General features: G+C 44.3%; 1 protein-coding gene across 1 annotated transcript in view; it reads left to right on the forward strand.

Annotated features, from left to right (window-relative positions):
* The first annotated feature begins 2,459 nt into the window (after positions 1–2,459).
* LOC140200237 (E3 ubiquitin-protein ligase RNF149-like) overlaps positions 2,460–23,117 on the forward strand; it is a 43,050-nt gene continuing 22,392 nt past the window's right edge. The window contains 3 exon segments of the mRNA XM_072263254.1: positions 2,460–2,664; positions 2,666–2,908; positions 5,726–5,982. Coding sequence (XP_072119355.1) covers positions 2,576–2,664; positions 2,666–2,908; positions 5,726–5,982 — 589 coding nt within the window. The 5' untranslated portion in view covers positions 2,460–2,575.

The raw sequence follows: 23,117 nt of genomic DNA on the forward strand, positions 1-23,117 counted from the left end.
TATTTACCAGAAATGGCTAAATTTAAAGTCTTTAAAGTAAGTGCAGTGTTCAAGAAAATCATATCAATGGCAAATAGGAGTACTTTAATGTAGAGCACGGTACTGAAAGTGAGACATAAATTCAGAATGAATGCAAGTGATCCCTGTTGATCCTTTCTCCGCGCCCCCCCCCCAATCAGACACTCACAGCAAGGCAGTTTGTCATAGTTAATGGGAAAACATTCAATGTAAAGGCAAGGAATATTTTTGTGGTATATTTGGATTTTCAAAAGGCTTTTGACAAGGTCCCACACAGGAGATTAGTGTGCAAACTTAAAGCACACGGTATTGGGGGTAAGGTATTGGTGTGGGTGGAGAGTTGGTTAGCAGACAGGAAGCAAAGAGTGGGAATAAACGGGACCTTTTCAGAATGGCAGGCAGTGACTAGTGGGGTACTGCAAGGCTCAGTGCTGGGACCCCAGTTGTTTACAATATATATTAATGACTTAGACGAGGGAATTAAATGCAGCATCTCCAAGTTTGCAGATGACACGAAGCTGGGTGGCAGTGTTAGCAGTGAGGAGGATGCTAAGAGGATGCAGGGTGACTTGGATAGGTTAGGTGAGTGGGCAAATTCATGGCAGATGCAAGTTAATGTGGATAAATGTGAGGTTATCCACTTTGGTGGCAAGAACAGGAAAACAGATTATTATCTGAATGGTGGCCGATTAGGAAAAGGGGAGGTGCAACGAGACCTGAGTGTCATTGTACACCAGTCATTGAAAGTGGGCATGCAGGTACAGCAGGCGGTGAAAAAGGCGAATGGTATGCTGGCATTTATAGTGAGAGGATTCGAGTACAGGAGCAGGGAGGTACTACTGCAGTTGTACAAGGCCTTGGTGAGACCACACCTGGAGTATTGTGTGCAGTTTTGGTCCCCCAATCTGAGGAAAGACATTCTTGCCATAGAGGGAGTACTAAGAAGGTTCACCAGATTGATTCCTGGGATGGCAGGACTTTCATGTGATGAAAGACTGGATCAACTAGGCTTATACTCTCTGGAAGCTAGAAAATTGAGGGGGGATCTTATTGAAATGTATAAAATTCTAAAGGGATTGGACAGGCTAGATGTAGGAAGATTGTTCCCAATGTTGGGGAAGTCCAGAACGAGGGGTCACATTTTGAGGATAAAGGGGAAGCCTTTTAGGACCGAGATGAGGAAAAACTTCTTCACACAGACAGTGGAGAATCTGTGGAATTCTCTGCCACAGGAAACAATTGAGGCCAGTTCATTGGCTATATTTAAGAGGGAGTTAGATATGGCCCGTGTGGCTAAAGGGATCGGGGGTATGGAGAGAAGGCAGGTACAGGGTTCTGAGTTGGATGATCAGCCATGATCATACTGAATGGCAGTGCAGGTTCGAAGGGCCAAATGGCCTAATCCTGCACCTATTTTCTATGTTTCTATTCTTGTTTAAAAGGTAAATGCCATTCAGAGAAATGACTGAATAGGATTCCTGGGATCAATAATACTGATTTTTTTTTCCCGTAGGTTACCAGTTAATTCCTTGTCTTTCTGTCCCACTAAGTTCTCTTAAATTGTCACACATTATAGTTAATATAAAATATCACTGATGTCAAGTTATTCCTCATATGAAGTCTTAAATAATAAATTTAGGTACTAATGGATAAAGTTTTTGTTAGGCATTATTATTTCCTTCCAAAGGGACACCAATAAAGAAATATGCACACAATTCCTCTGCCATGCAATCAACTTTGACATCAATTACATTCCCTCACCTCAGATCAGAATATTTTGCAAACCATAATCAGTGCTATCATTGCACTAATTTGTTGTAAGTTGTATTACAATTCACGTCACTCCATCACATTTAATAATGAGCTTTTCACCATATAGGAGTAATACAGGTTTAGCCATCAAGACTACTTGCAGACTGTCCCAGATCTCAGATTGACTGGTATCTAACCTAGCAAGTGGAGGTCTGACAGTTTTCCAAAGGAAAACGTAAAATCATCTGCTGTCGGCTTTGTACGTTCCATTAATTAATTTACACATAACAATTCCTAATCAGGACCGTGTCATCTTAAGGAAATGTGACCTGTATTTCGTTGTTCCCCGAACTGGCCGCAAATGTGCTGTACAGTGAAATGAACTTCATCAAATATTTTGTGGTGTCATTTGTCTGTGACCCGATTGTGACAGAATTTGCATCTTGTTCTTACTGTGCATCCTCATTGTGAAGGATTGGCCGCGCTATTTTAGATTGTGACGGCGTTCTTTTAATTATAAAAGGAACATAATATATTTCTGAACATTTCTTCCTTTATTCGTTTTGAGGACACGGTGGGAAGAGCAATAACGCAGGCACGTGCTTGCAGACTAGTTTGGGAGCACAGGTTAGAGTTAACTTCTGGAGGCTTGTAGCAGTTGGTTGCTGTACGATCGAGTGTCACTCCCCATCTGTTACTGACGTCAGGTCAGCGAGTGTCAACATCAACAGGCAGGCGAACTGGAACAGAAAGAGTCAGCAGAAAGGAGAGGGGTTGCGACGAGCCAACCAACAAAAAGTGGTGCATGCAGAGTGGGGACGCACAGAAGTTCTCGCAAGCGGATCTATTGGGACGTAATGTAGTCGGACTCGTGTGCACACACACATACCAGCACTTGTACTCACACGCTCGGGCCCAGCTCACGCTCTCCTTGGGGGGCTCGATTCACTTCTGCTGCCGCTGCGGGGAAGGAAGCAACGATGCGACGGCGGGCGGCCACCCTGTCTCCGTGGCTGCTGCTGCTGCTGCTGAGGCCCGTGCTGGGCGCCAAAGTCGAGTGGTTCACGGCCTTCGTCAGCACGGCTTACTTGGACCCTGACACCAACGTGACCGTATCGGTCAGCAGCGAGAGCGGCAGGTAGCGTCAGGGGGTCGGGGCTGGAGGAGGGGGAGTGACACCGGGTACAGGCAGCTGAGTCGGCGAGGGGAAGGACACGGGGTGCTGGAGGAGGGGGGGGGTGATACCGGGTACGGGAAGCTGAGTCGGCGAAGGGACACCGGGGAGCTGGAGGAGGGAAGAGGGGAAGGACACCGGGTACGGGAAGCTGGAACAGAGTCGGGGGGGTGATACCGGGTACGTGAAGCTGAGTCGGCGAGGGGAAGGACACGGGGAGCTGGAGGAGGGAAGAGGGGAAGGACACCGGGTACGGGAAGCTGGAACAGAGTCGGGGGGGTGATACCGGGTACGTGAAGCTGAGTCGGCGAGGGGAAGGACACGGGGAGCTGGAGGAGGGAAGAGGGGAAGGACACCGGGTACGGGAAGCTGGAACAGAGTCGGGGGGGTGATACCGGGTACGTGAAGCTGAGTCGGCGAGGGGAAGGACACGGGGAGCTGGAGGAGGGAAAAGGGGAAGGACACGGGGTGCTGGAGGAGGGGGTGGGGTAATACCGGGTACGGGAAGCTGGAACAGAGTCGGGGGGGGGTGATACCGGGTACGGGAAGCTGAGTCGGCGAGGGGAAGGACACGGGGAGCTGGAGGAGGGAAAAGGGGAAGGACACCCGGTGCGAGGAGGGGGTAATACCGGGTACGGGAAGCTGGAACAGAGTCGGGGGGGGGGTGACACCGGGTACGGGAAGCTGAGTCGGGGAAGGGACACCGGGGAGCTGGAGGAGGGAAAAGGGGAAGGACACGGGGTGCTGGAGGAGGGGGTGGGGTGATACCGGGTACGGGAAGCTGGAACAGAGTCGAGGGGGTGATACCGGGTACGGGAAGCTGAGTCGGCGAGGGGAAGGACACGGGGAGCTGGAGGAGGGAAAAGGGGAAGGACACCCGGTGCGAGGAGGGGGTAATACCGGGTACGGGAAGCTGGAACAGAGTCGGGGGAGTGACACCGGGGTACGGGAAGCTGAGTTGGGGAAGGGACACCGGGGAGCTGGAGGAGGGAAAAGGGGAAGGACACTGGGTGCGGGGAGGGGGTGATACCGGGTACGGGAAGCTGAGTTGGCGAAGGGACACCGGGGAGCTGGAGGAGGGAAAAGGGGAAGGACACGGGGTGCTGGAGGAGGGGGTGGGGTGATACTGGGTACGGGAAGCTGGAACAGAGTCGGGGGAGTGACACCGGGGTACGGGAAGCTGAGTCGGGGAAGGGACACCGGGGAGCTGGAGGAGGGAAAAGGGGAAGGACACGGGGTGCCGGAGGAGGGGGTGGGGTGATACCGGGTACGGGAAGCTGGAACAGAGTCGAGGGGGTGATACCGGGTACGGGAAGCTGAGTCGGCGAGGGGAAGGACACGGGGAGCTGGAGGAGGGAAAAGGGGAAGGACACCCGGTGCGAGGAGGGGGTAATACCGGGTACGGGAAGCTGGAACAGAGTCGGGGGAGTGACACCGGGGTACGGGAAGCTGAGTCGGGGAAGGGACACCGGGGAGCTGGAGGAGGGAAAAGGGGAAGGACACTGGGTGCGGGGAGGGGGTGATACCGGGTACGGGAAGCTGAGTTGGCGAAGGGACACCGGGGAGCTGGAGGAGGGAAAAGGGGAAGGACACGGGGTGCGAGGAGGGGGTGATACCGGGTACAGGAAACTGGAACAGAGTCGGGGGGGGGGGTGACACCGGGTACGGGAAGCTGAGTCGGCGAAGGGACACCGGGGAGCTTGAGTAGGGAAAAGGGGAAGGACACGGGGTGCTGGAGGAGGGGGTGGGGTGATACCGGGTACGGGAAGCTGGAACAGAGTCGGGGGAGTGACACCGGGTACGGGAAACTGGAATAGAGTCAGGGAAGGACACGGGGTGCTGGAGGAGGGGGGAGTGACACCGGGTACGGGAAGCTGATTCGGGGAAGGGACACCGGGGAGCTGAGAGAGGAGAACGACACGGGAGGAGGGAGGAGTTACACCGGGTATGGGAAGCTCAAATAGAGTCAGGGAAGAGACACCGGGGATATGGGAGGCTGGAATAGTCTGGGAGGAGATACCGGGGGACTGGAGGAGGGAAGAGGGAAATGACACGGGATGAGGGAAGGGTGGGGAGTGACATTAGGGTATGGGAAGCTGGAATAGAGCCGGGGAAGAGATGCCCTGGGGCTGGAGAAGGGGATATGAGAATGACACGGGGTGAGGAAGTTATCGGAAGAGGGGGAGTGACACACGGGTATGGGAGGCTGGAATAGAGTCGAGGAAGAGACATGGGGGCTGGAGAAGAGGATATGAGAATGACACGGGGTTAGGGAGGAGCTGGAGGGGGTGGAGAAGTGATACCAGATCGATGTTAGGGTGTTCAGGATACTTGGAATGTAAACAAAGAGGGAAAAGGCTGGCATTGACAGTTCAGGGGAAGATCAGTATGTAATGGGGAGATTTTGGGGGGGTGGGAGTCAGGGTCATTTTGGGCTGATTTACCCGAACCAGTTCCTAAGTGCCAATGAGATAGAGGGCTTTTGTGAAAGAGAAAGTTGTCTGGGCTTTAGGATAAAAAAGGAAATGTGGGAGCACAGCAAGAGGCTGGTTTGGGAAGAAGGTGTAAGAGAGGAAAGGGAATGGGGAGATAAGTGGCAGGATTAGGCAGAACTGTGAGGGTGGGAAATTGAGATGGTGATATGAGAATCTGAGAATTGATGTTGAAAAAATGGGAGATAGATTTTAAGAGGAACTAATTAATTTTCAATTAAGATGAAAGTGACATCAAATTAAAGCAACTTTGAGAGGTATTTGAAGAGTGTTATACTTGTTCTTCTAGGTATGGTGACAGTTCTCCCAAGGATAGTGTTCAAGGAGTGATTGGGATTCCCAGGAACAATAGAGACCAACTGGGATGTGACCCCGACACAGAATATTTTATCCCAAGAACAGGGGAACCCTGGATAGCTCTGGTGGCCAGAGGAAACTGTACATTCAAGGAAAAGATTTTAAATGCTGCAAAAAAAATGGCATCTGCTGTTGTGATTTATAATTTTCTTGGGACTGGGAATACAACCGTCACCATGAACCACATTGGTAAGTTCTGGCATGCATAGTCATATGTGGAAATGGTAAGGTATAAATGACTAATTATGTTTTAAATTACAGATTAGTTCATTTATAAATCAAAAGCATATTATTACTGTTCATGCCATGCTGTGGATTTGTTACCAAAGCAATTTAGGTAATTGAACATCATGTTGCTATTGGAAATGATTTCCTTTTGCTGGTAGCATGAATAATTACATGGCAGCTACTGGAACTGTTAAAGCCTAATAATTAGGCTGTTGAAAATTACTAGAATATTCATCACTGATGTTGAATAGGTGTAAACTATTTCTATGATTTGCAGATCTATTGTTCTATTTAAGCATCAGATTTTTTTTAACAAAAGTGCATGGGATCCAAAGTGAAATGGTTGTTTAGATTCAGAATTGGCTTAGTCAGTGAAAACAGCAGGTAGTAGTCAACGGATTTATTCAAGCTGGAGGTCCATGACTTGTGCTGTTCCACAGGGATCTCTGTTGTTTGTGACTATATATAAATGGCCTGGATGGAAATGTAGGTGGATGGATAGATATGTAAATTTGCAGACAATACAAAGATTGGTGGGATTGTGGATAGTGTAGAAGATTGCCAAAGGATACAGTGAGATATAGATCAGTTGCAGATATGGGTGGAGACATGGCAGGTGGAGCTTAATCTGGCCAAAATGTGAGGTGTTACACTTTGGGAAATCCATTAAGATAACAGTATGCTGTTAATGGCAAGACCCTAAAGAGTGTTGATGTATGGAGGGATATTGTTGTCTAAATCCTTAGGTCCCTGAAAGTGACTGCACAGGTTGAGAATGGCAAAGAAGATCTATGGCAGATTATTAGTCAAGGCAATGAGTTCAAGAGTCAGGAAATCATGTTGGAGCTTTATAAAACTCTAGTTAAACTACATCTGGAGTATTCCATTCAATTCTTCTCAGTATTATAGAGGGATGTGGAGAGAGAACAGAAGAGGCTCACAAGGATGCAGGCTGGATTAAAAGGCATGTGCTATAGGAAAGACTGGAAAACTTGGGCTGTTTTCAAGTTCAATTTTAATTGCCATTCAACCATACACATGAATAATCAGCCAAACAAAATACTGTTCCTCTGGGGCTAAGATGCTAAACGTAGTACCAACAGTCTCGCACAGCACATACTGTATAGCACATATAATTGTGATGGTGGAAAAACATAGTTACAGAAATTACATAGTAATGTAACCCAGGTCCGTGAATATCATGGCCTGTAGATTGAAGGTGCTTGGATGTTGTTCTGGAGCCAGAATTCTGCAAGAACAGCCGGTGGCAGTTCTTCATGTCATGTAGTGCAGCCACAGAGGGATGAAATCCAGCTCGTCCCCCACTGAGCGAACACTGGAGAGCAGCACTGACGAGAGGAACCAGCGCAGAATCCAGCGGTGCACAGCTAACTCCGGCATCTCCTTCCCGGGTGGGTGCAACAGGAGACTCCGAGGCACGAATGAGGTCTGGTTCACACTACAACCCGAGCCCACACAGAATCGGACTCGTGGTATTTTGCATTACCGGTTTCCAACTGGATCTTGTGATCAAAACAGTAGCGTCCAAGACAATCACCTGTCCGGTCAGGTTGGATTGCTCACCGCTTTTGTGCATTGCCTCTAATGCCTTCTTCCCTGGGTGGCAGGAGCAAGCTGAAACACATTGCGGAACAAGTGCAGCTCTGCCGCTTTCCAGCAACTGGCTAGTGGGATAAACCTGCAGCACATGATCTTGTCAACTAACAGTGTCCGTTGATCGTGAAAAAGACCAAAAGGATAAACAATTGCACCTTTGGTTGGAGCCAGAGAAGCCGCTGCGTCCCAGCACACCACCATCTTACCAGGAACCAGTTTCTCTGGAGCCGCGGAGGCTAAGGAGAGATCTGATAAAGAGACCTCAGTAGAGGAGTCAGCTGGTCTCTTTTTCCCAGGATTGAAATGACTAATACTGGGGGGCACACATTTAAGGTGAGGGAAGTAAGTTCAAAAAAATTGTGTGGGGCAAGTTTTTTTTTACTGAGGGCAATGGGTGACTGGAATCCGCTGCCAGGAATGATGTTGGAGACAAATAAATAGAGGCGTTTGTGAGGCTCTTAAATAGGCAGAGACTGAAAACATGTGGACCTTGTGTAGACAGTTGGGATTAATTTAGTTAGGCATTTAATTACTAGTTAAATTAGTTTGCCACAGCATCATGGACTGGAAGGCCTGTTCCTGTGCTGTACTGTTCTATGTTCTAGATTTCTCTTAAATTAAAAAGAGGAACATTTTACTTTGGGGAAGATTAATTGATTCATGATATTTTGTAGTTTATGGAGTGTACTTGCAATACTTTAAACTTTGTTCTGATGTTGGTTTCAATGGGTGGCAGAGTAGGACAGCAATGAGTTCACCACAAGTTCGATCCCACACTCGGTACCATCTGTGTGAATTTTGCATGTTCTCTCTGTGACCATGTTAGTTTCCCCTGGGCTTTCCAATTCTTTCCTTGTCCCAAAAGCATGCTGGAGAGGTTTTGGGTAAGTGTAATGGGAGATGGGAGAATCAGGGGGAGGGGCAAGCAGTGTGGGAGTCGATGAGCATGTAACAGGGAAATAAGTGGGAAGATTGGTACAAATAGGAATGCTCTGAAAGCTAGCGTAGACTTGATGAGATGAATGGCGTCCTCCTATGTTATAAGAAAATATGAGGACCAACTTGTTTTTTTTAAACTAAATCGTTTCCAAATAATCAGTGTTCTTGTGGTGGTCTCTAATAAAGAAGTAAGGGAACAAATAAAATTTGAATATATAGAATTGCAAGCTATCTTTTGACTTGAATTAAAAATTGCAAGAAAGCAATGAAAACTATATGAAAACAAAATGGGTGTTATAGGCACGAGTTCTGGTCAAATATGACCTTTGGTATATATTATGAATTATTTCTTAGTCTTAATTTCTGAAGAGGTGTAGTGCAGTTTTTTTGATGAAATAATTGGGTACCATTCAGTACTTTTAGTTTTTAATAATTTTTGTTTAGAATCAGGTTGAAATTTGTTGTTTTGCACAATAGTGCAATACATAAATTATCATAAGTTACAATAAGAATATATGTAAAATGTATAGACTGCAGATGTAGTCTTCATGGGCTAAAGGATCTCTCCAAATTTTGATGGCGGAGAGGAAGAAGCTGTCCCTGAAGCACTGAGTATGTGTTTTCAGGCACCTATGCCTTCTCCCTGATAGTAGTCATGAGCAGAGGGCATGTTCTGGATGGTGAGGGTTCTTAATGATGGATGCCACCTTGTTGAGGCATCACCATTTGAAGATGTCATGAATGGTGGGGAAGCTTGTGCCGTGATGAGGTTGGCTGAGTTTTCAACCTTTTGTAGCTTTAACTGACCCTGTGCATTGGTGCCTCCATGCCAGACAATGATGCGACCAGTCAGTATGCTCTCCATGGCGCAGCGGTAGAAATTTGCTAGAGTCTTTGGTGACAAATGAAATCTCCTCAAGCTCCTCAGGAAATGCAGCCGTTGTCATGCTTTCATTATAATTGATTCTATATGATGGGCCCAGGATAGATCTTCAGAGATTTTGACACCCAGGAATTTTAAGCTGTTCACCCTTTCCACTGCTGATCCCTCGATGAGAACTGCTGTCTTCTCCCAAATTCCCTTTCCTGGAGTCCACAATCAAGTCCTTGCTTTTGCTGATGTTGGGTGCAAGGTTGTTGTTGCAACATCATTCGACCAGCTGATCGATCTCAGACCCGTACACCTCCTCGACCCATTTGAGATTCTGCCAACAGCAGTTGTGTCATCGTTGGATTTGTAGATACGGTTTGAGCTGTGCCTAGCCACAAAGTCATGAGTCTCAGGAGAGTAGAGCAGTGGGCTAATCACGCATCCCTGAGCTGCGTCTGTGTTGATTGTCAGTGAGGAGGAGATACTGTTTCTGATCTGTATTGACTGGTCTCACAATGAGGAAGTCAGGGATCCAGTTGCAGAGGGTGGTACAGAGGCCCAGGTTTTGATGTTAACGCTACTGGGCGATGGTGATTGAGGCAGATCACCACACTGTATCTTGGATACCAGAGTAATTGCTGCCTTTTTGAAGCAGATGTCCTAGAACATATCAGTAAATTGGTTGGTTACAGGTTTTCAGTGCCATGCCAGGTACACAATCAAGGTTCACCCTCTTGAAAAGTGTTCTGACTTTGGCTTCTGGGACAGGTATCTCAGGGTCACCAGATACTACAGCGATTCGCACAGACATAGTTTTATTCTCCCTTTCAAAGTGTGCATAAAAGGTGGTCAGCTCTTCAGGGAGTGAAACAACATCACAGTATTTATGATGTTAAGTTTCACCTCAGTTTTATTTACCAAAATGATTTGAATAAGGTCTCAGAGATAAATTGCAATAGCTTTATTCAGGTTAAGTTTCTACTGTGTGTAAAAACAGATGGGATGTGTGATGTAGTCTGATTAAATACGAGGGAAAAAATGATAATTTATGGTGTACTAGTTGAGGTTTTGACTTGGGTTCCAATAAACTTGGAGAAACAAAAGGTAATGTTCTATGTTTGAAATTTAATTCATGGAAGACCAGTTTTGAAAATGACCAATTAATTTGTTGCTAATTTGATCTGTGGATTATATCAGAGAGTTTGCTGTTGCTTGTATCCCTGAACAAAGAGTAAAAGGTAGTGGCAGTTCCTTTTGCCTTTTTTTTACTAAATAAATGTAACTTCCAAGAGCAATAATGTGAGGATGCAACTATTGAAAAATTAGCTGGTTGGTGGTGTAGTGGCATCAGCACCAGACTTTGAGATGAATGATCGTGAGTTCGAATCCTGCTGGGTCCTTGCATGCTTTACATCTGTGTTGGGTTCAAGCATAAACTCGGCCTTGTAAAATAGAAAGTCAAATGCTACAGAAATTGGTGTATGAGATCAAAGTATTCGGGCACGGATGTGAGAAAAGAGATAGAGGTGAGCTCAGTTAGGGTGTAGGATTGACATAAGTGATTTTTGATTAACTAGCTATCATCCCAAATTCTGTTGTTCATGGGCTGTTACGCAATCCCAACATACCTTTCACAGAAAAGAAGAAAGAAAAATAACAAGGAAAAAAAAGAATATTACTGAGAGCATTGGTCAAAGACAGGAAAATATTCAGGCAACAGATAATTACTGCACATCTATATAGCATATTAATGTGGTAAAACATCATAAGGTGCTTCACAAATCATGATTCTAAGCTGAATGGGAGATATAAGGTCATATAACTAAAAGCTTATCCAAGGGGTTAACTTTGAAAGTGGTGGCTATAGCCTAGTCCATCACAGGCAAAGGCCTCTCTACTATTCATTTGTTTATATAGAGTGCTGTCACAAGAAAGCAACATTCATCATAAAAAACCCCACCATCCAGGCCATGCTTTCTTCTTGCTACTAGCTTTGAGCAGAAGGAATAGGCCCACTACCATCAGGGTCAGGAACAGGTGAACAGAAGGTATAGGCCCACTACCATCAAGGTCAATAGACGATAGATGCAGGAGTAGGCCATTCGGCCCTTTGAGCCAGCACCGCCATTCACTGTGATCATGGCTGATCATCCACAGTCGGTACCCCATTCCTGCCTTCTCCCCATATCCCTTGACTCCACTATCACTAAGAGCTCTATCTACCTCTTTCTTGAAAGCATCCAGAGAATTGGCCTCCACTGCCTTCTGAGGCAGATCATTCCACAGATCCACAACTCTCTGGGTGAAAAAGTTTTTCCTCAACTCCGTTGTAAATGGCCACCCCTTATTCTCAAATTGTGGCCTCTGATTCTGGACTCCCCCAACATCGGGAACATGTTTCCTGCCTCTAGCCTGTCCAATCCCTTAATAATCTTATATGTTTCAATCAGATCCCCTCTCATCCTTCTAAATTCCAGTGTATGGGTCATGAACAGTTGAACAGAAGGTATAGGCCCAGTACCACCAGGGTCATGAACAGTTGAACAGAAGATATAGGTCCACTACCACCAGGGTCATGAACAGTTGAACAGAAGGTATAGGCCCACTACCATCAGGCTCTGAATAACTTCATTCACCACTACACTGCACTGATTCAACAACTTACAGACTCGCTTTCAAGAACTCTTTACAACTTATGTCCTCAGTATTGTTTTTACTTGCACAGTTTACCTTCATTTGCTCATTGGTTGTTTGCCAGTCTCGAAATGTAATTTTGTTATATTCTATTGCATTTCTTTTTTCCTGTAAACATCTGCAAGAAATTGAATCTCAAGGTAGTATATGATAAAATATATGTACTTTAATAATAAACTTACTTCGAACTTTGACCTTGAAGAATGTTTAGCGAGGAGGCTGGAGGTAGCGAATCCAAGAGGCAAGGGAGGGATTTTCAGTGCAAAGTGATTAAAATTTAAGGAATCCAGTAAAATAGTTGAGATATATATAATTTGTCAAACTATTTTGCACGAATTTGCATCTTCAGGTGAACAGGGCCGCAACTTGTACTGGCAATACCTCACTGGAAACAAAGATATTTACAGCTACTAATCCTTTATTTGGTGAATTTTTTTGTTTGAGTGAATTTTTCATTCATATGCTAGGAAAATGTTCTCGTTTCTTAAATTTGTGGAATTAGATCTTTAATATGTTTCTGGATTTATGAAGTTTTAATTAACCAATTTTTGCTATAATGCTGTGAACTATTTGGAGTGCTTGGCTTTTATTTGGTTACCTATTTTTCATGATAATGAATGCTCTCTACCCATAGTAATGCATTTGCAAAAAAAAGTATCACCTTATGAAAAATCTTCCAGGAATACAACTGTTTTGTAAATCAAACACTCCAAAGGATAGGTGAGAATATGTTTGGCATCTTGTCTAAAGAAAAAGAAGATTAGTTTTATTTGTCACATGTACATCGAAACATCCAAACATACAGAACCTTCTGCATCAATGACCAACGCAGTCCGTGGGCGTTTTGGGGGCAACCTGCCAGTATTGCCCTGCTCCCTGTGCCAATACAGCACAGACACAATGTACTAGCCTTTACTAACCCGTGCGTCTCCGGAATGTGCAGCTTTCCAGTGGAAGCCCATGCAGTCAGTGGGAGAACGGGAAGGAAGGCATCTCTTGCAGTTGATCTGTATCTGGCACAATATTGGCCCATTACATTGCCATAATTTATACTTTCAAGTCCAAGTATTAGAATTGATCTTAAACCTCTTGGGGTGTAGAGAGCACAGGAAGGGAGGCCTCTGACTAAACGTGCTTTAACATCTGATAGAGCAAGCAGAGGGTCAGTTTATTTCTGATTAGGTTGTGCATGATGTAAATCAGAAAAAATGAAATGTTGGAATACACAGCAAAGTAAGAAATTCATATATAAAATCAATAGTAACTTCCATCTAAAAAAAAGTGTTTCACAGCTAAAGAAGAACCTTCCCAAATGCAAATGTTGTTGTGATGTAAGGAATGCATCAGCAAAGCTGCACAAATTGCTGTATGATCATCAGATAAATTAGGTTTTTTTGGTAGTGCTTATTGTGAGACAGAAGAGTCTAGGATACTAAAGTAGCACACACGCTCAGATATCTCATTATACAATGTAGTACCATTGGTACATTTTGCAATTACGTGAGCGGACAGAAAGTGCCTCAGTATTTTTTCAATTTAAGCTTTCTTTTGACTGCAACCTTTTAAGTACTGCTTTGGAATGTTCACTTGGATTTAAGAGGATGTTTATTGATAAGCAAAAGCAATCAATATATTTATTTTGCCTCGTGGTCTTGTATAACTTGGAATATAATATTTCTTATAAGAACATTTGGCATAATGGATTCTGTTTTTTTTTTAAAAAAAAACCTTTTAAGGTATTGTTAAACCAAACAGCTAAATCATTTCATATCAGCAGATCTCACACACTAATTTCATAAAGATACATTCCACAATTACACATTTACCTAGTAACATTTGATCTTCACTACGTATTCCTGTACATTTTATACCATTGACCTTCAGTTTCTAGAGGTGTTTATCACTTCAGAATCAGGTTTAATATCACTAGCATATGTCGAGAAATTTGTTGTTTCGTGGCAGCAGTACATTGCAATGCATAATAATACAGATAGCTATAAATTACAGTGTGTGTGTGTGTGTGTGTATATATATATATATATATATATATATCTGTATTTGTCTACGTGAAGCAGTTTGTAAATCTGGTGGGAGCAAAGGGTGTTGGGAATGGCAAGGGTGGAGCATCGTTGGATGGGTGTGGGACAGGTGGCAGAGAAGTGCCGGGGCAGTGGGTGGCGCGGTTGCAAGTTCCAAGCAGTGTCATTTGATTCCAAACAATTGGTTTATTAAGCTTTACAGAATGTCTCCCTGGTGTTTCCTGCTCCCTCCCTTGTCCCTTCCCCTTTTCCCAACCATGATTCCCCTCTCCCTGTCTCCTTCCCACTCTTAGTCCACATTAGTGACCCATATCAGAATCGGGTTTATGATCACACACATGTACCTGGAAATTTGCTTTTTTGCAACAGCAGCAACAGTATAGTGCATACATAAAATTACTAAGGTACAATGCAAAAGTCTTGGGCACCCTAACTATGAGGGGTGATTGATAAGTTTGTGGCCGAGGGTAGACAGAGATGAGTTATTAACTTCAAACTTTCTGCATTATCACTCAAAGAGTTGAACTGCACGTGCATGTAATGAGAACGTCTTTGACCTCCAGGTGGTCCAAGGCAGGGGTGATTGATAAGTTCGTGGCCTAAGGTAGAAGGAGATGAGTTATACAACCTACATGCATGTGCAGTTCAACTCTTTGAGTGAAAATGCAGAAAGTTTGAAGTTAATAACTCATCTTCTTCTACCTTAGGCCATGAACCTATCAATCACCTCTGCTGTGGATCACTTCTGGAGGTCCAAGACGCCGACTTCTACAAAGAAGGGATCTGTATGCTCCACGACCGCTGGACTAAGTGTGTCAATGTAGGAAAAATGAATGTGCTAGGTTTTCTAAAATTGACTCCATCTACCTTAGGCCACGAACTTATCAGTCATCCCTTGTATATACTGTAAATGCGTCTATGCCTTTCTCCACAGTAGTGTGTGGGTGGGGGGAGAAAAAGAAAGGTGGCTGAGGAGAGGATGGACAGGTCAATATGGGAATGGAAAGAAGAATTAAAATAGCTTGCAACCAGGAGCTCCAGATGGTCATTGTGGACAAAGCACAGATGCTCAGCAAAGCAATCGCCTAGTGCACTTGACATGAAACTTGGAATGTGGTTAACTGTGGAAAGGAGCCCAAGAAGCATAAATATGGCAAAAAATGTGTTAGGCATCTTGATGCCTAAAAAGTGATTTTTTTTTTTAAAGAATGTTAATAAGGGGCATATGGACCTTTTGATCAAAGAGGATAGATTATATTCACTGCATGGCCCACTTGCTTGATTGCTAGCATAAGCTTAAAGGACTCTCACCAGACAATTTTACTCATTATAGTGGCATGGAGCTGATCTAATTCCCTGTCAGTGTGAACTAAAGCTGATGTAAGGGCATGCTACCAGCTGTGGGAAAACTATGGGCAGGAATGTGGTCCTCTTGCTCAAGCAAATTTTCCTTCAATGCATCATACTTCTATAGTGCACTGTTCCATCAGACGATACGATTCAATGTTTCTACACTATCAACAGGGTTTTAAAAGAAGAATATCAGAAATAATACGAACACAGTTTCATCCATAAGTTTATTTAATCCATTTTTTCTTAAGGTTAAATGTTTTTGATGAAGCCTCAGATTGCTTAGTGGGCTTTGTTGTTAGTTTCTGCTGACAGTTTCAGTTTTATTTGGTGAATTGTTTGTAATCCGTATTTCTTTGACATTTTTATAAATGGACTTCATGTATTTTGTGTGTGTATGTACTTAGTTCACATGGAATGTGATCTTCTCTTTGTGTATTTAAAATTCATTTATCATTTTGTTGCCTATTACTAATCCAAATATCCAAATCACTACTTGAACTCTACTCAGCATCGGTGTTTATATCATCTCATTAATAGAATAGCTTGTGTTCTTCTCACACAATAACTGATAGTGGGGGGGGGGGGAGGAGGGGGGGAATTCACTGAATAGTAAGGACTTTAATGTATTTTAAAGACTGATAATTGATCCAGATAGATTGAAGCTCTTTATGCTGACAGAAGAGCTATCGAGATATAGATGTATGGGAAGCTAAAGCTGGATGCCATAAAGGGAAAATTGCCCACAATAATATGGAACCAAGCAACAACATATCAATTACAGTGGGCAAAAGTGGTAAATTTCCTCACATGAAGGACATTAGTGAACTAGGGCATCATTACAACAATCTAGTTTTTTTTTGATTGAATTCAAATTTCCATGAGCTTTGGCTTCTGATTTGTTATTTCAGACTCTAGCTTATTTGTGCAATATTTTAAGAACTGCCCCATACCCAAGGTATCCATGATTAAATAATGTATTGTAATGACAATGTTGAAATAGGAAAGTATCGTATGATTTCTGGATGTTATCCATTAATATGTTCATGATGAAAAATTATTGGGTAGCTACTGAAACATTAAATCTTTTATACTGTTTGTGGCAATATTTTGAAGATGGTTCTCATCAGATCTAGAGTGCTGTTTGGATCATCTCAAGTATTGGCCCAATAGAATGAAAGCAGAACAAAAATGTTTTGTTATTGTGATGGAAGCAAATGTAGACATGCACTAGAGCTTTTTTTGCTCTTTGTAATGTATTTTTAACTGGGAGTCCATTGACTCCATTGTTTTATGTACGAAATAGGATACAAGTCAAGATTTACAACCAAACAGTTTCTTTTATAGCAGCCGGTTTATTTAGTCAGCATAAAGCACGTAAGATAATATTAACTTTTCTGGTTTCACTGTAGTTTAAAAAAAAGCTTCTCCAAACTAGAGCAAATAGAGTTCATGGCAAAACATCAAGCAGAAGCTGTCAATAAAAAGGTCAGCGATTTTTTTGCCTCCCCCCCAGAAGCATGCAGTGAGTGGAGGTTAATTACAAAATTCAAATTATATGGGTAAAATTAACTCACATCATTTCCACTTGAGATGTATTTAATGTGGAATTTATGTGATCATTTATATTCCTGCTGGGAATAATTATGTCACTATGAGCAAGCCTTTTTGTTTTGCTGCCTATTCCTTGGTCTTTCTCCAACCTGTCTTTGCTTTTACTATTTTAAAAGGTTTCCAGAAATAGCAGCTCCTTTTGAAAGGGACCCAGCAAATCAATTCCAATTTTGTCAGAAATGGCAAAGGTTTTAGAAGTAACAAATTTTGGACAGAGGAAGTGGGGGTAGTATGAAGGAAGAAAAGAATGAAGCAGCAGTTCTGGTGAAATTGGGAGCAGGTGGGATGAAATGTTTAAAAAAAACCTTGCCTGCTCAAGTATATAATTAAAACGAGCCCAGGAGACGATCTTAACCTTAATCACCAATGGCATCATGTGATTTTTTTTTTGGTTAGAAACAGGTCTAGCTCTCGCTTTAAGGAATTCAATTGTTCATCCAAACTGGAAACTTGTTTTGCAGGTTCTCGGTTCTCTGCGAAAGAAGACCCTGGCAACACCTAGTCTAATTCTGCCATTTCATAGGTGTAAATATGATTTCTGATCCTTTCCAACCATTTCAATTAAAACATTTAATTTACAAAAACAAAACCTTACCCCCATCATTAATTTTCTAAACCTGATCAGATCATTCCTAAAGCTGTGCTTCTCTCAAACCTGCTTGTATAACTAAATGATTTAAAATTAGGAAGTACTCTTTTGGCAACAAACATGGAGGAACTTGGGCTGAGTAGCGTCTGTGGGAGGAAAGAAATTGTTGCATCAAAAATGATCTCTCAATCCTCCTTGCACCATGAACACATTCTGAGGCCTAACAAAAAATTTTGTACTTCCCTGAATCGATGCAGTTTGCCATAATGAATTATTCTACAAATACATTACAGAATCCTATTTGCTGTAGTCAAGGCACTGTCATGACATCATGTATTTGAATGCTCATCTCATCTATAAATACTACATAAAGCCCTTATCTTAACACTTGGCGGGAGGAGAAGATGGCGACGCAATGCAGCGGTGAAACCTCTCTGGTGAAATGATATCGTATTTGTTAAATAGGGGCCGTGCACAATTCTGATTTGATGGAGACAGATGTGAGAAGCACAGAGGAACATCTGGAGAAACTTCTGAAATGCCCGGTTCACTGCCACTGCTACTGTGCGACCGAGAATCTCCGGAGGGAAGACCCCAAATCCTCAGCTTTGTCTGTTGCTGATGGGCGGGGCTGGGGTCAAAGCGCTCGGCAGAGATGGTGCTCGGTGTTGGAGGGCTGGTCGGCGGCACGAAATTTTTGGACAACTCAGAGTTGGACTGCGGTCGGGTGCTTCCAGGATGCTGCAGCAGCAAGTTTGCAGTGCTAGAAGCTCATGGCAGGGAGAGTTTCTCCCTTCTCCCGTCTGCGTGAGATGATGGGACTTTCGAGAGACTTTGAACTTTTTTTACAGTGCCCATGGCCTGTTCATCAAGTTACGGTATTGCTTGCACTGTTGTAACTATATGTTATAATTATGTGCTTTTTGTCAGTTTTTCAGTCTTGGTCTGTCTTGTGTTTCGGTGATATCACACCAGAGGAACATTGTATTATTTCTTAATGCATGCATTACTAAATGACAGTAAAAGAGGACTGCATGTCCTCATAATCTAATCTAATCTACCTTCATAACTGTAAATCAGTCTGGGAAAATAATTTTCCATGTTGGATTTTGGTCATGGTACTCTGGCTGTCTTTCAAATGAAATGCAGAGTTCCTCCCCATGCCTTGTTTGGCGCACAGGGCAGCAACCTTTGCCATTTCTTTAGCATTCGTCTGTTTTATGAGGCCCAGTTGCTTGACACTCAACCCAGCACAGATGGAAAGCGTGCAAGAAGGCAACTTGGCTTGAACCCGCGAACCCTTGTTACCAATGAAATACTGAGAGGGAGATTACAACAAACTCCTGATAGCTATGATTATTAACAGAGCAAAAACAGAATACCATGGATACTGGAAATATGAAAGAAAAAGAAACATAAACTTCATGAAATACCTGAAAAGGTGGTATTTTGCTTTATTTATATTTCCAGATTTGTCTACCTAGTAAACTTCTGAAACTGCTGAATAAAACTTTCTAGATGGATTATTTTGGCTTAAGTATATATGAGGTATTGTTTTGAGTTCAGAATAACTGAGTCTGAGAAACAGGAAGCTAATAGACGGGTGGGGGGGAAGGGAAATGGAAAAAAGTTTCAAAAGAATAAAATGGAAATAGAAAGCAAAACACATCTAAATGAATCATTGCAAGAGGAAATGATAAAAATATTACTGTGTGGATAAATGTTTTTTTTTACAGTTTGTGTATAGGGTGAATATTAAAAATATACTATTGCAAGAAAAAGTTTGTATACCCTTTGCAATTACCTAGTTTTCTGCATTCATTACTCATACTTGCATCATACACCAGGGTACTCTCTACAGTTGTCTGATGAGGTAACCATAGCCTTTGGGCAGGAGCAGATTACTCTTATACCCAACCTTCCTGGAGTATTTGACCCTTAAACACTACACACTCCAGTTGGTGGGCCAGCAGTGGTGGCCAAGTCACTGCCCATCTGCTCTTGACTTACAGCTCAACTCCTCTCTCCTGCTCCTTATCCAGCAGGAGGCTGTTTCTGCTTCCATCCCCTTCCTGAGAGCTGCTTGGCTCTTGCTCTTTTCATCAAGGCCCAGTGCAGACAGCAACCTCCATGCTGGCCTTGCCAGGAACCTTCTACAGCCGATCTCCACGGTGAATAGTCACATCTGCCACCCCTTTGCCCCTGCACTCCTGGGCTAAGGATTGGTACTTCAGGGCCTTCCTCTCGTGAGCCTCCTCTCATCCTTCCTCCCATGGTACTGTGAGCTCCAGGATGATTTTTTTTTTATCTACGGTGGACCTCAGTACGATATCTGATCAAATTGCAGTTTGTAGCACCTCCGCAAACTGCAGCTTCCACCCTACGTTGACCCTCATCTCCCAGACTGGATTCAGGCCTCTTTGATATAACTGGCGTGTCCCTCTCCTTGATGAAAATGACTGCTTTGTTTGTGTCTCTGCGAACTGGCCCCTCTTTACACCTCTCCCGCTCCACTGTGTCAGCAATGAACAGCAGGACCCTGTCGTGGCACCGCCTAAACCGTCCTTGAGTTAAAGCTGTTTTGCATCCTGACATTATGTATGCCAGTGAACCCCACTAACCACAAAGCTTGTAGTTAGGGTCTTCACTCAGCCCCCATGTGTGCAGCTGTGATGGTGTAGGGAGAGTGTCATACACTGACCGCAGAAGGAAAGAAATGTGGAAAGGATCCAGCCACCAAAGCTGTGCCCAAGTGATCTTGTGCTTGGGAAGATCCCAATTTGTCCAGGCACCCTGTGACCACAACACCACTGCCTTCGATAACCACTTTTCATCTTCACAGTTCCGTACCTCTGCCTGGACCATGTCACGTCATGCACTTGCACTCCCCATCATTTAAAGTGTGCGGAGCTGAGGCCTTGCTGCCCCAGGCATGGGTTGCCGATGATCTCTCTCAACTGCAGGGAGCGTGCTGCCTGATCTGTGGCTGAGTTGGCCCACTTTCATCCCGATCTTGTTGTGACTCCTGCTTGGTTTATTAGCTTGTTATCAGAGCCTCTCAGTGTTAACACAGCTCTACACTTTGCCACTTGAACTCCTCCATTACCAATGACACGAGTAGCTGTAGCTAGCCTGATCTTATGCAGAACCCCACTGAAGAAAAGCTTGGTGGGGGGGGGGGGGGAAGAAGAATCCCCAGCCAGTTCAGCAGGTGATTGTTGACTTTCCTCTCGATGCCTTCTACACAGTGGTCCACAGGTTGGAGGAACAACACTACCTATTCCATCTGGGTAGCCTCCAACCTGATGACATGAACATCAATTTCTCGAACTTCTGGTAATGGCCCCTCTTCACCATTCTCCATCCCCTTTTCCCTCTCTCACCTTATCTCCTTGCCTCCCCATCACCTCCCTCTGGTTCTCCTCCCCCACCCCCTTTTCTTTCTTCCATGGCCTTCTGTCCTCTCCTATGAGATTCCCCCTTCTCCAGCCTTGCATCTCTTTCACCACTCAACTTCCCAGCTCTTTACTTCACCCCTCCCGTCCCAGTTTCACCTATCAGTTAGGTTTCTTCCTCCCCTTCCCCAACCTTTTAACTCTGCTCCTCATCTTTTTTTTCTCCGGTCCTGCTGAAGGGTCTCGGCCCAAAATGTCAACTGTACTCTTTTTCCACAGGTGCTACCTGGCCTGCTGAGTTTCTTCAGCAATTAGTGTGGATTTACCAGGGAGCCCAGTTTTGACGATCTTCAGCCACTCTTCAGTCTGCTTTACAGTGTCGGTGATGGCGCTGTCCGTTATTGCTGCATTAATCCACTTTCCAAGACACTTCACTGGGGCGTCCTCTATGGATGGAATGACTTCTTCGTGTAATTGAAGACAGAACTTGCTAGTAGCCTTGCCCTTTTTGATCACCATGCATCTGGACTTCCTGGCCTTGAAGGTCACCCTACCCCAGGTGGCTCATTGTCCAGGGTTTCCAATACCCATCTTGCCTGGACATGGGGTTACAGTGGTTACTGTGATGTCATCATGAACCCCTCCCCCCCCCCCCCCCCCCCCATTGCAGGTCGTCAGATGCCGGGCTCCCACACTGGACCTCGGGTTGCGTGTACTGCTGCTGATATGAGGAGGCTCATACCCATGACAAACAAGATGGGGGAGATGGTACAGCTGGTTGGAATCCCTTTACCCCTGGTTGTAAAGTGGGCTGAAGTGAAGCGTAGCTTTGATCCTCCTAGGTGGCTGGTGATCATATCTTGCGTTACTGGCAGGATATGGTAGTGGTCTAGGCCAACCTGGATGAGAACATAAGGAATTGATCCATAGGTATTGGCTAGGTCTAACCAGACAGCTGCTAAGTCACCTTTCTTCTGCCTGGCTTCGCGGATCAACTGGCTGATTATTAAGGTGTGTTCAAGGCACCCAGAAAAACCCAGGATGCCTCCTTTCTGAGTGGATGTGTTAATATAGTGGTTCTCCATTAAGTAAGAGGTTAACCTTTTTGCAAACACCTGGGGGAATAGCTTGCACTCCATGCTAAGGAGGGAGATTGTCCTAAACTGGGTGATTGTAGAGGAATCTTCTTCCTTGGGAACAAAGCATCCTTCAGCCATTTTCCAGCTTGGTGGGAGAGAGCCTTTGGTCCAAATCTTCTTCTTCATCTTCCACAACCTCCAGAGGAGTTTTGGGCATTTCTTATATACCTTGTTGGGTATACCACTTAGTTCTGGGGCAGCAGATGACTTTTCTTGATGATATCCTGGACCTCCTGCCACGTGGGCTCTGCCACATTCAGCTCAGTTGCTGGGATACTTGGTTGGGGGATTTTTGGATTGAATACTAGTCCCTGATTCCTGTGGGGATCGCTGTGTGGTTCCCACAGAAATTCTTCCACCTCCTGCTTTGAGCAGGTTAGGGTGGCAGATTTTCGCTGGCTGAGAAGAGCCCTGATGAACCTGAATGGGTTTTTAACAATTGTGATTCTCCTTCTCTCTTTCTCCCTTCTTCGCTCTCACAGCTGCTCCACCCTCCCGAGCTTGCACAGCTCTTCCCGCAGTTTGCTGGTTAGATCTTTGACACCATCTTCTTCGTCAGGCAAACTGTTTTTAAATTGTTTGTTCAGAGTTTTTATTTCACTTCTCGGGTGGCGAACCTTCCTTTCCCTCCTGTTTGGTTGCCGTGACAGTTTAAGATCCCCTTTCTTCTTCATTGAGCCAAATCACTCTTCAGCAAATTTTCCTATAGGCAAGTCCTGCCAATGTGGCTTCCAAGATGCAGTCCAGGTTGTCATCAAACTGCTTCCAAGATACATTGTCTGATGATCTAAGCCATCTGATCCTCTTTCCCTGATGAATGGATTTGGGAGTCAGAGGAGGAACTCACTT

The sequence above is a fragment of the Mobula birostris genome, chromosome 7 (genome assembly GCF_030028105.1).
Source record: "Mobula birostris isolate sMobBir1 chromosome 7, sMobBir1.hap1, whole genome shotgun sequence".
Classification (NCBI taxonomy): Eukaryota; Metazoa; Chordata; class Chondrichthyes; order Myliobatiformes; family Myliobatidae; genus Mobula; species Mobula birostris.